Raw genomic sequence first — 14,895 nt, 5'->3', positions numbered from 1 at the left:
TGGTGTCGGCCCTGGGGGAGCTTTGTGGGGGTGCAGAGGCCGGGGCAGGCTGGCACGAGGGACCCTCACCATCCAAGGCTGGCATGACAGTCTTGCGCAGCGCTAGCACCAGCCCCAGTGGTGAGCCGAACAGGAAGAAGCCGGACACCTTGAAGTCGAGGTGGGCGGCCGTGCCCTCGCCCCCATCCAGCGCTGAGCCCGAGGAGTAACTGCTGCGCCGCAGATCCCCCTCCCCCTGGGGGACGCTGGCCTGCAGGCTGGAGAGGACAGGAGAGCAGGCTCCAGCAGGCACCGGGACAGGACACGGGGCCTTTCCTCTCCTGGGGGTGCTGGCTCTGATCCAGCCCCAGGGCAGGGGGACTGGCAGGCTCGGGGAGTGGGGAATGGGACACGGGGCCTTTCACCTCCGGGGGCACCGGCTCCTGTCCAGCCCCAGGGCAGGGGGCTGGTTCTGTGCATGTCCACATGGTGCTGCTCCCATGGGGTTGGGGTGCAGCTGTCACACACGGTCAATCTCCTGCCCCCCGACTGGGGTGAGCCGTGCCATGGGGCCCAGAGCCATTGCTCCAGTCCTGCCAGTGACCTCCTGTGGAAGGGTCATCCCTCCCCCTTCCCTTTCCCCAATACCCACCGAGGGCAGCCCTCTCCCCACCCCGGTGCTCTCACCTGCACAGGAAGTTGTGCTGCTGGTGCACAGAGTCCACGTCGCTGTGCTCCTGGGGGGGCGGGAGCACCCCAGGCTCAGGGCTGGCCCGTCCCGTCCCCCCTGCCCCCTCGGCCAGCGGGTCCTTCCTGCTTCCCAGCTCCGGGGAGATCGGCTCCATGTTCTGGGCAGTGGGTGAGCAGTGAGAAAGCAGCACCCGGCTGGGACAGTACCCATCGCAGGCACCCCAGCCTCATGGGGCCAGTGCCACCCACCCCATCGTGGGCACCCCAGCCTCACGGGGCCAGTGCCACCCACCCCATCGTGGGCACCCCAGCCTCACGGGGCCAGTGCCACCCCCCACCTATCGTGGGCACCTCAGGAGGCCCTCGGTGCCCTGGACCCCATCACCTCTCAGAGGCTCATCCCCATCCCAGACGAGGGCTCCCTGAGCTGCTGCTCCCTCCTCACCATGTAAAGGGTCGGGGCCATGGACAGCCCAGCAGGCTCCAGCGCTCAGGGGGGTAGGTATGGGGCAGTGTAGAGTGATGTGAAAATGGAGGATCCCACAGAGGGGCTGCCAGAGCCCACCCCAGCTCCCTTGGCAAAGAGGGGCCCAGGCACTCACCAGGCTGCCCCGACGGCTGCTGCTCCGGCTCCCCGCAGTGCCCGCCCGGCTCTGGCACAGGGCATCGAAACCCAGGATGCCCCCCACACAGTCACCGATCAGCACCACCTGCTGGAGGGAGGGACCGTCAGATCCGGGAGGGACCCCATGCCCCATAGCCATAGCCCACTTGGCCCAGCTCCAGCCCCACCCCCACCCCCACAGCCGCTGCCCCCTTCCCAACAGCACCGCCGTCCCACAGTGTCCCCCACAGCCACCAACCCCCACTCCTCACAGTGCCCCCCACTCTGCCCCCCACAGCCAGTGCTCCCTTCTCCAGCCCCACAGCCAGAGACCCCCATCCTCACAACTCCCCCATCCCACTCCCCACCCTGATCCCCACAGCTTCAGCCCCACCCTCCTCCCAACTGTGCCCCCCTTCACCTCCCCCCAGCGCTGCCCCCCCAACCTGGCCACAGAAGCCGGAGCCCTCAGTGGAGTGCAGGAAGGCACTGTGGGCCTGGTTGGCGCGGGCGATGGTGGTGGCCACGGCGTGCTGGTAGCTCCCGGAGGACGTGGCCAGCAGGGGCAGGGCGGCCAATGGGATGTGGTCCTGGCTGCTGGACAGGCTGTCTCTATCATGGCTGTAGGGGCTGAGGCTGGGGGTGAGGGGTTAGTGGTGAGAGAGGTGGCTGCTGCCCGGAGACCCCCATACTCCTGTGTCATTGCCGGAAGGCAGCCCCTCCCATGCCAGCTGAAGGATGGCACAGGCAGCTGGGCAGGGCCCCGTGCCCATAGGACCACCACCCGCTCTAGCCCATGGAGTCTGTGATTTAGCTCAGCAGGAACACAAGGAACCCGCAGGCTTGTGTCCTGTAAGACACAAGTTAGCATGAGTAAAGTAGGCCTATGGCCCTCAGCATAGCGAAAATGGCCTGACCGTTACCTGAGGTTTGGGGAGCTGGGAATAGCTTGCGAGAGAGAGAGTTGGGTCATAACAGTACCAGGTGATCGCAGGAGCGCTGAACTGATACCGGGCTGGGGTATTTTGGGACAGAATCGCTGGAAGATGTCGAACCACCAACTTACCTGAACAATAGCTAGGGCTCTACCAAATTCACAGCCGTGAACTGTGAAATCCGGGTTTTTGTGTGCTTTACCCTGTACTATACAGATTTCACAGGGGAGACCAGTGTTTCTCAAATTGGGGGTCCTGACCCAAAAGGGAGTTGCAGGGGGTCACAAGGTTATTTTAGGGGGAGTCACGGTATTGCCACCCTTACTTCTGTGCTGCTGTCAGACCTGGGTGGCCAGAGAGTGGCGGCTGCTGGCAAGGCGCCCAGCTCTGAAGGCGGCGCCCCGCTAGGAGCAGCGCAGAAGTAAAGATAGCAATACCGGACCAGGCCACCCTGACTTCTGCTCTGCTGCCTTCAGAGCTGGGCTCCTGGCCTGCAGCTGCAGCTCTCCAGCTGCCCAGCTCTGAAGGCAGTGCCGCTGCCAGCAACAGTGCAGAAGTAAGGGTAGCAGTACCGCAACCACCCCCCCCCCACATACACACACTAATCTTGTGACACCCCACAACTCCTTTTTGGGTCAGGACTCCTACAATTACAACACCGTGAAATTTCAGATTTTAATAGCTGAAATCATGACATTTACGATTTTTAAAATCCTACAATCATGAAATTGATCAAAACAGACCGTGATTTTGGTAGGGCCCTAGTAATAAGTGACCTATATGACAATAAGCTAAAAGGCACTGATGTGTTAACCGACGGGATACGGTCACCCCAATATTACAAGGGTGAGGAAGACAGATTGGACACAGAAGGCTGGGCATCATAATGAATGTTCGTGATATTGCCCAGGCTCTAGAATAGGCCAAGCCACCATGCAGCGGGGGCTAGCTTTCCATAAGTGACCCTTCAGCTCTCTACAGCTATCTACCACTGACCTTTGGGCGTCGGGGTTCTGGACCATCGGACTCCTTGGTCAGGCCAGGAACATGGCTGGTCCTTTCTCTCTCCCCACCAGGTCCCCAAGGAAGGGTGCGAGTAGATGAGCACACGCACGGAATGGCACCAAAGGGGCCCCTAGTACTGTGTCCTGCTATGTGGTTTGGAGCTTTGCTGTCTATGGATTGCATGACTACAAATCCCCATGACTTTGCTTTGCTCACAGCGGGAGAGTCTTTGCCATTCACCTGAGGTTCCCTACAAGATATTGAATTGTCAGTTTTCATTCTGCGGAGGCTGGTTCTGGGATGAGACCCTTAGTACCCCCAGCTCGTTACATTAGTATCAACTGGCAATCAATGGAATTATTATTCACCCTTCCAAAGGATTGGGCAACACCATGCCCAGCAGCCACCTCATCTGCTGATACAGGAGTACAGCCCCCCCCCCCCAGTGCCATGCTAGAGCCAGCACTGGCTGAGGGAGAGCGCCCCCTATGGAGTCCCCACCCTACTCCCCGCAGCAGAGCACCCCTAGCACCGCACTGGGGCACAGGAGCCAGCCCTGACTGCAGGCAGTGCCCCCTGCAGGAGGGAGGACATACTTGGAGACCAGGGCGTAGGCGGTGGCGCAGATGGGTGGGCAGGGCACCAGGCGCAGCGCCACGTGGCCCAGCGCCTCGGGGAAGTGCACGCGGGCAACGGCATCGAAGGTGGAGGCCAGCGTCTGCACGTCAGCTTGCTTGGAGCCTGGTTCGCCCGCACCCTGGTCCAGGATGTTCCCACTGTGCAGGATCAGGAACAGCGCGTGGATTCGGCAGGCCTGTGCCACGCTCTCCACAGAGCCACCCTGCAGAGACACATGCCATCAGTGAGGCAGGCAGGGACAGGGAGGCGTGGCCCTCGTGGGAGAGGGAGGGGAGATAATGGTGCCCCTTGGTGCAGGGGGAAGACGATGCCCACAGTGGGCACTTGGGAAGCACCCCCCTGAAGACCAAGTTAGTCAGCTTACGGAGCTCTGGGCTGGGGTCAGAGAGCCCCCACGTGGCCCCATGCAGCTGCCCTAGGCACACTGGACTGTGAGCAGCCAGCTCTGCCCCCCACTGGGGTTGGGGGTGTCTGTGCCAGGGGAGGCCATGGCTGGTGATTCCTAGGGGAAAAGGCAAGTGGCATCTGGGTTGCAAGGAGAGGGCCAGACCAGATGGGGGGGGCAGGGGCAGGTGAGACAAGACAGGTGGCAGGTGTGGAGTCAGCACCAGGTGGGCCGCGGGTGGGGTGGGGGGTAGGGCTGGGTCCAGGGCAGGGGGCACACACCTCGACAAAGCTGGCCCCGGTCAGTCCACTGCCACTGGGCTTGGCCATGCCGGTTCCATCTCCTGCACAGACAAAGCTCGGGTGAGCCTGCTGGCGTGGGAGGTGCCCCACGGGCCAGACCCAGCTGCTGGATCCTAACCCCACTATCCTGGGGTGCTAGGTGGACCACGGCAGCCCTGGCATTCGCCCTGCTGTACTCTGACTCACTCCCCCACTTCCCACCCTCTTGCCACCCTCCCCCCATGCCACCTGCTACCTTCACACCACCCTGTTCCTCTACACTATCCCAACCCCCACCCTCCTGCCTCCCTGCCCACCTAAAGCCCTGCCTTCCTCAACACCCCTATCCTCCTACTGTCTGCCCCACCCTCCTGCCATCCTGTCCCCCTACCCTATCCTATCCTATCCCCCACCCTCCCACTCCCCTGTCCTTTAGGAAGTGTATTTACTCCTTCTATTAACACAAGAACTAGCTAGGGGTCACCAAATGAAATTAATAGGCAGCAGGTTTAAAACAAATAAAAAGAAGTATTTCTTCACCCAACGCAGTCAACCTGTGGAACTCCTTGCCAGGGGATGTTGTGAAGGCCAAGACTATAACAGGGTTCAACAAAGAACTAGATAAGTTCATGGAGGATAGGTCCATCAATGGCTATTAGCCAGAATGAGCAAGGATGGTGTCCCTAGCCTCTGTTTGCCAGAACCTGGGAATGGGCAACAGGGGATGGATCACTTGATGGTTACCTGTTCTGTTCATTCCCTCTGGGGCACCTGGCACTGGCCCCTGTCCTAGGACAGGATACTGAGCTACCTGGACCTTTGGTCAGACCCAGTAGAGCCATTCTTGTGTCTACCCTGCCCCGACCCTCCCCCTGCCCCATGCTTACCCAGACCCTCGTCCAGCTCGCCCGGCCGATCCAGTGTATCCAGCAAGTCGTTGGAGTTCCACTTGGTCATCTCCTTGGCAAAGACCTCGTCACTGTCAGACAGATCCTCTGTGGGGGAGGGTGGGTCATGAGACTGAGACACTCCCCAAAGAGACCCCCCAAGAATGAGGGATCCTCAGGAGAGACACCCATGGGAATCGGGGACTCTGTTTGCACCTGCCCCTGGGAATGGAGGACCCCCAGGAATGCAGGACTCCACTTGCACACCTGCCACTAGGAATAGGGGACTCCTCCAGCAGAGATACTTTCCGAGAAATGGGGGACTCCCCCCAGGCACACCAACCACCAGGAACAGGGAACCACTCCCCTCCACCCTCCGTACCGTGCGCATCGAAGAATTCCTCCTCTGAGCTGTTCTCCGAGTCCCGTGCGATGTTCTGCATGCGCCACTCTGAGAGACTCTGGGGCGTTACCCCCCCTTAGAGGATGGGATGGGGGTCAGATACCAGAGACTGGGGAACCCGCCCCACAGCTCTCCCACCAGCAACCCACCCCAGCCCCCCTGCCAGCACCCCACCCCTCTCCCCGAGCACCTCGTCCCCCAGTGCCTCTGCGAGAATCCCACCCCCCTGTCTGAGCACCTTTGTACCCCAGTGCTCCTGCTAGCGCTTCCACCCATCCCCCTAAGTACCACTGTCCCCCAGCGCCCCACCCCACCCTTCCCCGAGTATCTGTCCTCCAGCACCTCTGCCAGCACCACCCTGTCCCTCTGAGCACCCCGGCCCACAGCACCTCTGCAGACCCCACCCCTCCCCCCAAGTGCCCCTATCCACCAGTGCTCCATCCCCCAGTGTCCCCAACCCCTGTGCCCCTGCCAGGAGCCCCACCCTTCCCCCTGAGTATCTCTCCTCCAGCACCTCTGCCAGCACCACCCTGTCCCCCTGAACACCCCAGCAACTCTGCAGACCCCACTGCTCCTCCACAAGCATCCTATCCCCCCAACCTCCTGACAGCACCCCACCCTTTCCCCCCCGAGTGCCCTGCCCCCCAGCAGCCCCACCCCACATCCCCAGCACCCCCAGCTCTGCCCAACTGCCCACAGTGCCTCTGCCAGCAGCCCCACCCTGTTCCCTGCAGCATCCCTTGCAACCCTCCAGCCAGTGCTCCCATCCTGCTCCATGCCAAGGCCTCCACCCCACTCCTTGCAGTACCTCCACCTCCTGCCAGCCCCCGCATCCTGCTCCCCATCACTTCTGCCCCTGCCAGCTCACTCCCCAAACGCCCCCAGCACCAACCCACCCCCTGGCCCCCTCACCTCCATGCTGGGAGGAGTAGGAGGAGCGGGAGGATGTTGACCACTGCTTGGCAAAGGTGTCATCGGGGGAGGCGTCGGGCGGCCCCTGCCCCTCAGCTCGGTCCTGCCCATCGACACTGCCCAGCTCGGCCCGGTCCTCAGCACTGGGGGCAGCCGCCACCTCCTCGGCCTCGGTGCACTTGGCCATCTTCTGGGCCAGCATGCGGGCTGTCTCTTCCTCCAGCTGCCGAATGTCCTCCATGGTCAGCTCCGTCCACTCATCCTGCCAGCACCAGGCCTGGCGGTGCGCCCGCAGCATCACCTTGCGCAGCCCTGTGGGGGGAAGGGCAGGGGAGTGCGGCCCAACCAGAGCATCCTTCCCCTGCCACACCCCCAGTCTGAGCCAGAGCACCCCTCCACCACCGAGCCTCTCAGTCCTCCCCCAGCCTGAGCCAGAGAGGCCCAATGTGCAGCTTCAATGGGGGGATTTCATGGTGGGGATCAAGGAATCGGGGTCCCCATAAAAGGGCTCTGCTACATCATTGTGACCCAGCAGGCTGTGTGAGCAGGTCCCCCTCCCCTGGTTGGGTCCCACAGCGTTATATCAGGAGGCTGGGGAGTCACTGGGAGCAGCAGCAGGGGGTCTTCCCAGGTAGGGCTGGGTGGCAAAGCCAGGGGATCAGGAGTAGGAGGGCCAATGCTAGGAGGGCGGAGGGGGCACAATGCTAAGGGGCAATGCTGGGTATGGGAGGCAATGACACTGGCCTGGAGGTTAAGGCGGGTGGGGACTGCACCAGGGGGCAGCACCAGGGCAGCGCTAAGGGGCAATGCAGTGGGGTGCAGTGCTATGGGCCAGCACCTGGGCACAGCTAAGGGAGAGAGCTGGTGGAGCGGCAGGGAAGCCAGGGGACTGGGGCAAGCGCTCACCTACGTCGTGGATGAACTGCTCGATCTTAGACTGCATGCCCCAGTAGCGGAACTCCACCTTGCACAGCTTGTAGGCGCACATGAGGGGCCCGGCAGCCATGGCCCCCTCCAGCCAGTCGTCACCCAACGGCCCCCGGCCTGTCTTCGCTGAGCGATACAGCTTGGGGTCCTCCTCCACCTTGTACTCGTTGGGTGAGATGGGGTCCCGCACAATGTCAATGGTGTCTGGGGGTAGAAGGGAGTCAGGACCCACACACAGTACCTGCTTGCCCCAGTGCCAGGGGTCTCACCTGCTGCAGCCCCCCAGGGACAGGGAAAATACCTGCCCCATTCCCCACTGTTTTTGTTGCAGAGCAATGGAACGGGGGGTTGGAGCAGTGTGTGGGGGGTGCACAGAAGGGAGGGAGATTAGTGGGTGGAGGAGTGGGGAGAACGCCTGCCCTCCCAGCACTCTGCCCTCCCTGCCCCACAGAACTCTGGGACATAGCACACTCGAGTGGCAAGGCTCAAGACGACACCTTCTCCCCACTCCAGCAAACCCCAGACTCAGAAGTAGGGAATGGGAGCTCTCCAGGCTCCAGCCCCCACGCACCGGACTTGCCTCAGCACTGAGCTCCCATACAACTAAGGCACTTGTGAGGCAGGTCTGTGCCCTGTTCACGGGCTTCCTCCCCTGGGGGCTGGCTCTGCTGCTCACCAGCTTGGTGGAGCAGCACCGGGGCTGTGCCGGTGCCAGGTGTCCTGAGCGTGAAGGCACAGATTGGCCCACCCAGTAAGGGGCTGGAGGGCCCCGTGGGAGCTGTCCCTGCAAGCAGTACTTACCCAGAATCCGCTGCCTCTTCTCGGCTGCCGTGAGGTTGAAGACATTGGTCTGTTTGCCAGAGTCGGGCCGGTAATAGGTCTCAATCTCGATGGAGAACTTCTCCACGAAGGGGCAGGTGTATCTGGGAGACGGGAGAGATGGGGGAACGGGGGGTGAAAATGGGCAGCTTCTGCCCTGCCCCAGCTCTGACCAGCCCCACCCTGCTCCAGCCCTTGCCCCACCCCCACCCACCTGCCTCTCTTTCCCCACACCTCACCCCCTGGGGCCTGCACCAGCCCCACCCCCAGCTTCTCCCCTGGTCTTGCCCTACCCCACATCCAACCCCCTGGGGCCATCAGTGCAGCATGAGGTGGGGCCCCACAGCGATGCAGGCTGTCCCCTACCCTGTGCCGGTCTCCTGGCCCTGCAAGGGACTTTGGGGCGGCTCCAAGATGTGTGCTCCTGACCAACACACACAGCAGGGGCAAGGGGACAGGGCAAGGAGGCAGCCCCCTGAACACTGCTATCAATGTTCCTCAGCTGCCTGCCCTCCACCCTGCATGCCGCTCAGCTGGCCTCACACATCCTGTTGTCGTTCCCCCACCCCACGCCATGCTGCACCTGGTGCGCGTGTAGGGATAGGCGTTCCACGACTCCTCCTCCACCTGCAGGGCAGCCTTGGGCAGCAGGGCACGGAACCAGCTGGGGATGTGGGAGCCCACGTGGTAGATCTTGTGGGTGTACTGGCCGCTGCCTCCCGGGCCGTCGCTGTAGGGCTGGTTGGCCAGGATCTCGACCCCGCTGCCCTCCCCGCTGGATTCCTCCCGGCTCTTCTTCTGGAGGGGAGACACTGACCCATTGGCTCCAACCTGGGCCCTGGAGCCAGTCCCACCCCAACTGCCCCCCGGTGCCGACCCTCCCAGACAGACAGATCCAGTCCCGGCTCTCCACCCAGACAGACCTCGCCCCGCACCCGCACACAGACCCCGCCCTGCACCCACACACAGACCCCTCCCCTCACCTGGATCATATAGAGCTGGGCCACCTGGTACTCCTCTAGGCTCATGGGCAGCAGGATGTGATACTCCTTGATGAGCATGGTGACTGGCAGAGCCTGTGGACAGGGGCAAGGAGTTAGATCCCCACTGCCCCCCCCCCCAGATTCCTGCCCCAGGGGGCCATCCCTGCCCCGACCCTCCTCCCTCCCTTCTGGCTGCTTGGCCCACAGCATGGGGGATGGGGACCCAGAAGCAAATCCCCATGTGACCTGCTTAAAAATCCATCCTGCCTGATGCGTTTCCATAGCGATGCGCAGGGAATGGGGGTGGGGAGGGGCAAGAGGCTAGGGGGCCATCTCCCCTCCCCCCCACGCTGTCAGGTCCTCTCGTATCCACCCTGCCCAGCCCCGCATCATCAAGGGACAGGTCTGGATTCCTGGGTCCCAACCCAGGCAAGGTTGGGCCCCTGCCCAGCTCCAACCCCCAAACTAGCTGGATGCTACTTGCATCCCAGGGCTGGTCGGGGGGCTGCTCCTGGAGCCAAGGGAACACAGCAGTGTGGGCACTGCAGCCCCATGGCCTGGGCCACCAAACCTCCCCACCCAGCCCCTGCAAGAGCCCGGAGCACCAAACCTCGTCCCCACATAGCCCATCTCCACCTGGGCGCAGGGGCACCAAACCTCCCACCCCACATTCCCCCCACCTGGGCCAGGGGCACCAAACCTCCCACCCCACATTCCCCCCACCTGGGCCAGGGGCACCAAACCTTCCCCCCCACAACTCCTGCCTGGGCCTAGGACACCAAACTTCCCTCCGCACATTCCCCCCACTTGGAGTTGGGGTATCAAACCTCCCTGCACAGCCCCTGCCTGGGCCCAGGACACCAAACCCCTCCCCCAACCCCTGCCTGGGGAACCAGCCCCACCCCCCAAAAATCCCTGCCTGGGGCATCAAACCTCTCTCTCTCACACACACACACACACACACACACACACAACCCTCACCTGGGTCTGGGTTCCCAAACCTTTCCCTCCCCCCGCAAACTCCTGCCTGGGGCACCAACCTCCCCACAACCCTCACCTGGGTCTGGGTCCCCAAACCTTCCCCCACAGCCCCTGCTTGAGGCACCAAACCTCCCTGCCCCAACTCCCACCTGGGCCTGGGGCACCAAACCTCACCCCTCCCCACAACTCCCATCTGGGCCCAGGACAGAAAACCTTCCCTCCCACGCCAACTCTTGCCTGGGCCATTAAATCTCCCCTCCCATAACCCCTGCCCCGGGGCACCAAACTTCCCCCGCCCCCACAGCCACTGTCTAGGCCACCAAACTTCCCCCACTCAGCCCCTGCATGACCCCGGGGCACCAAACCTCCTCTCCATACAGCCCACCTCTGCCTGGGCGGATGGCACCAAGCCTCTCACCCCACATTCCCCCCACCTGGGCCTGGGGCACCAAACCTCCCCCTCCCCCACATGCTCACTCCCCCTCCGCCTGGGGCATTAAACCTCCCGCTCCACATTCCCCCCACCTGGGCTTGGGCACCAAACCTCCCCTCCACTCCACCCGGGCCACCAATCCTTCTTCCCCCAACAGCAAACGCTTGGGTCTGGGATACCAACACCCCCCACCCAGCCTGAACCACCCTCCCAAGTTTCACCACAGGCAGCTACTGACTAGAGCCCAGCAATGGGACACCCAGCCTTGGGGGACAATTCCCAGCCAGCTCCCCTAGAGGGGAAGGCCCGGTGTCCCATTTGCTACCCTCTGAGCCAACCAGGCCCTTGTCCTGGGGCTGGATCAGAGCCAGCAGCCCCTACAGGGGAAAGATCCCTGGCCCCATCCCTCCACCCCCACCGGGTCAGGTCCCAGCCAGTGCCCCATAGAGGGGAAAGGTCCCTTCTCCATCCCCCCCGCCCCCAGATCAGGTTGCAGCCAGTGCCCCCTAGAGGGGAAAGGTCCCTTCTCCATCCCCCCCCCCCCCGCTCCCAGATCAGGTTGCAGGCAGTGCCCCCTAGAGGGGAAAGGTCCCTTCTCCATCCCCCCCCCCGTCCCCAGATCAGGTTGCAGCCAGTGCCCCCTAGAGGGGAAAGGTCCCTTCTCCATCCCCCCCGCCCCCAGATCAGGTTGCAGCCAGTGCCCCCTAGAGGGGAAAGGTCCCTTCTCCATCCCCCCCCGCCCCCAGATCAGGTTGCAGCCAGTGCCCCCTAGAGGGGAAAGGTCCCTTCTCCATCCCCCCCGCCCCCAGATCAGGTTGCAGCCAGTGCACCCTAGAGGGGAAAGGTCCCTGCCCCCCCAGTCAGGTTGCAGCTGGCGCCCCCTAGAGGGGAAAGGTCCCTGCCCCCCCAGTCAGGTTGCAGCTGGCGCCCCCTAGAGGGGAAAGGTCCATGCCCCATTCCCTGGGGTGCAGTCACAGCCAGCACCCCCTAGAGAGGAAAGATCCTTGTCCCATCTCTGCCCCTGGTCAGGTTGCAGCCGATGCCCCCTAGAGGGGAAAGGTCCCTTCCCCATCTCCCCCCTGAGTTTGCAGCCAGTACCCGCTAGTGGGGAAAGGTCCCTGCCCCATCCCCATCCCCATCCCCATCCCCCCCGTGAGGTTGCCGGCGCTGCCCCCTAGAGGGGAAAGGTGCCTCCCCCTTCCGATCATGTCGCAGTCGGCGCCCCCTAGAGGCCACGGCGCCGCGCTCCGCCCCCGCCCGGCTCGCAGCCGCCCCCTGGCGGTCCCGTCCCACCTGCTGGCGGCGCGGGCGGCTCTCACTGCACCAGCCGGGCCCTCGCCGGCCCGCGGTTGCTGCAGCGCGGCCCCCTCCGCGCCGTGCCGTGGAGCATCTCGCGGGGCTCGGCGGCCGCTGCCCGGCCGCGGCGCTCGGCTCGGCTCCGCTCGCTGCCCGCCCGCGTCACCGCCGCCCCCCCCCTCCCCTCCCTCCGGCGGCCGGCTCCGTGCGGGGGGGGAGCGAGGGGCGGAGCGAGCCGTGCGGGGCGGGGACCGAGGGGGGGAAGGAGGAGACCGTAGGGGGCAGGGGAGGGCAAGGCAGGGCGGGAAGCGAGGGGCGGAAGGAAGGGGAGGGGAGCGGGGGGAGCTGGTCCAGGCTAAGTTGCTGGTGGTGGAACGGTCGCTGCTTCCCTGGCTGCCGGCTTGGGCTGGACTCCGATTCGCCCTGGGAGGGGGAGACAGGGTCAGCGCCCGGGGGCCCAGAACCGGGGGGCAGGGGGACTCCCCCTCCTCGCATGCCAAGCAGCCGACACGTGGGGCCCTTTAAGAAATCAACACGCCATCCTCTCTGTCTGTGACATCACAGCTAGTTGCCATGGCAACAGCTGTGACATCAGAGGCCAATGACATCAAGCCCCAAAAGGGAATAAACGGCTGGGGGGGCCCCCCTGCGGGGAGAGAGGGGGAAACCAGTGTGACTCACTTAAAGGGTCAGCTGCCATCCTTCACCCTGCAGCCAGGGACTGGCCCCACAGTCTCAGCTCTGCCCCCCCGCCTCCCCCAGTTCTGCTGGTACCCCTCAGTCCTGACCTGCAGCCCCTGCGATCCCAACCCTTGGCTCCCCCACCATAGCTCTGGGCTATTGCCCCTCAAGCCTGACTCCCACCACTAGCTGCTGTTAGGCGTGTTGTGGCACACAGCCCAGCTCATTTCCTGTCTCAGTGCCACATGCCAGCTGCTTGCGGGGAAGGGTGATGGGTAATTTGGCACCCCGTGCCAGGAGTCAGGCCCAGCTGCAGAACCAAAGCTCCCCCCTGTGCACAGGAACCTGGTGGCTCTAGCCCTCTGCAGCACCCAGACCCACCTGGGGTCTGGCTCAGTGGGACACGCTGGGTAGAGCTCTCAGGGTGAAGCAGGAGGCGATGAGGCTGCATGGCCAGCCCTGCAGGAGGAATGGGAAACCTTGTGGGCCTGGCACACTGAAGGTTTCCTCCACAGGACTCTTTAAAAGCTAGCATCTACCCCAGACTCTGTGGATCAATGACACCAGACATCGAGCCTGCCCATCCCCAGCTTCCTCCCGCCCAGCTCCAGCTCCATGTGCCTGGGCCACGTACTGGGCCTGCCCCTCCCCAGTGCCCGGCTCCGACATGCCTAGCAGTGTTCAGCAGGAGCCCAGCAGAAACTGATTGGTGCTGGCTGCAACTCTTGCACTGATATCACTGGTGCCATTCTCCATGCATCAGCCAGGACCCCCAACCCAGCCCAGCCCCACCAGATGTCACAGGCCTGGCAGATGGGTAGGTGGCAGGGGCCAGAACATCTCTAAAAGCACACTCCCACCCCAAGAGCCCAGCTGAGGCCCGGACACTGGGCACAAAGACTGGGAGTGTCCTATCATGCCCAGCATCCAGGAGAGGGCTGCAATGCATAGGCCATGGGCTGCTGGTACAGCACTTGATCCATTAACCAGAGCGGGAGCACATGCCTCACACACAGCTGCTGAGGAGCAATCGCTGGCAGAGATGCCAACCAGCCACAAGCAAATCGACCCAAGCTCATGTAGCTCAGCAGTTTCTGAGCTGGACCTTAGTGCCACTGAATAGCTGAGCTCACAGCAGGCTGTCCCACACCTGGCACCAAATAAAAGGTGTATCTGGAAATGACAAAATTAGCTAGTTGGGGGAGGGCTGGATCTCGGGACCCCTTGACCAAAGGACCCTACAAAATCCCTACAAAATCTACTCCTGCTGTGTTGCAGCAGTTTTCAAGACAATCTCCCTCTGTATAGGAATTTTAAGCGCTTTGATTATTAAAGTCCCCTCTTTATTGGGGTATGGAGTAAATAAAGAAGTATTATTTACTCCTCATAACACAAGAACGAGGGGTCACCAAACAAAATTAATAGGGAGCAGGTTTAAAAACCAAACAAAAGGAAGCATTTCTTCACACAACGCACAGTCAACCTGTGGAACTCTTTGCCAGAGGATGTTGTGAAGGCCAAGACTATAAAAGGATTCAAAAACTAACCAGATAAGTTCATGGAGGATAGGTCCATCAATGACTATTAGCCAGGATGGGCAGGGATGGTGTCACTAGCCTGTTACCCAGAGGCTGGGAATAGTGACAGGGGATGTCACGCTCTGGGGCACCTGGTATTGGAAGACAGGACACTGGGCTAGATGGACCTTTGGTCTGACCCAGTATAGTCGTTCTTACGAGGGGAGGCAATAGCTGAGAAATCCTTTCAGCAGATGATGGTGGCTGGCACTTCAAACTACTGTTGGCCTGAACATGGAAGCAGACACTTCGTGCAAAGAATTTCATTTTTCCATCAAAACAACTCCCACTTTGGGAGGCCCTTGTCAGAGTCCTAGAGGAAGGAGCCACCAGGCAGATCATCTGGTCTAACCTGAGTATCACAGGCCACCACCACCGCCCAGCCTTGCTCAAACAACCCCAAATTTGGACCAATACCCTATCCCAGGCTTCCACAGGCACAACAAGATTCAAACCAATCCAGGTACGAACATGGATT

General features: G+C 62.3%; 1 protein-coding gene across 2 annotated transcripts in view; it reads right to left on the bottom strand.

The window, feature by feature from the left end:
• The window catches only part of PITPNM1 (phosphatidylinositol transfer protein membrane associated 1), a 31,829-nt gene extending 19,457 nt beyond the window's left edge, over positions 1-12,372 (bottom strand). Inside the window, exons 1-14 of one of the 2 annotated variants that reach the window (XM_038407135.2) lie at positions 12,157-12,372; positions 9,450-9,542; positions 9,050-9,264; positions 8,449-8,570; positions 7,627-7,851; positions 6,721-7,032; positions 5,788-5,883; positions 5,406-5,513; positions 4,519-4,580; positions 3,810-4,054; positions 1,720-1,909; positions 1,272-1,382; positions 667-827; positions 70-257 (exon numbers count right to left, since the gene is read on the bottom strand). In XM_038407135.2, the coding sequence (XP_038263063.1) occupies positions 70-257; positions 667-827; positions 1,272-1,382; positions 1,720-1,909; positions 3,810-4,054; positions 4,519-4,580; positions 5,406-5,513; positions 5,788-5,883; positions 6,721-7,032; positions 7,627-7,851; positions 8,449-8,570; positions 9,050-9,264; positions 9,450-9,527 (2,113 nt within the window). In that variant the 5' untranslated portion in view covers positions 9,528-9,542; positions 12,157-12,372. The remainder of the gene's footprint in view (positions 1-69; positions 258-666; positions 828-1,271; positions 1,383-1,719; positions 1,910-3,809; positions 4,055-4,518; positions 4,581-5,405; positions 5,514-5,787; positions 5,884-6,720; positions 7,033-7,626; positions 7,852-8,448; positions 8,571-9,049; positions 9,265-9,449; positions 9,543-12,156) is intronic. The other variant, XM_038407136.2, reaches the window with a different exon arrangement.
• Between the last annotated feature and the right edge of the window lie 2,523 nt (positions 12,373-14,895).

Source organism: Dermochelys coriacea, chromosome 6, assembly GCF_009764565.3.
Source record: "Dermochelys coriacea isolate rDerCor1 chromosome 6, rDerCor1.pri.v4, whole genome shotgun sequence".
NCBI classification, from domain to species: domain Eukaryota; kingdom Metazoa; phylum Chordata; order Testudines; family Dermochelyidae; genus Dermochelys; species Dermochelys coriacea.
This window is presented reverse-complemented; position numbering and strand designations above follow the sequence as displayed.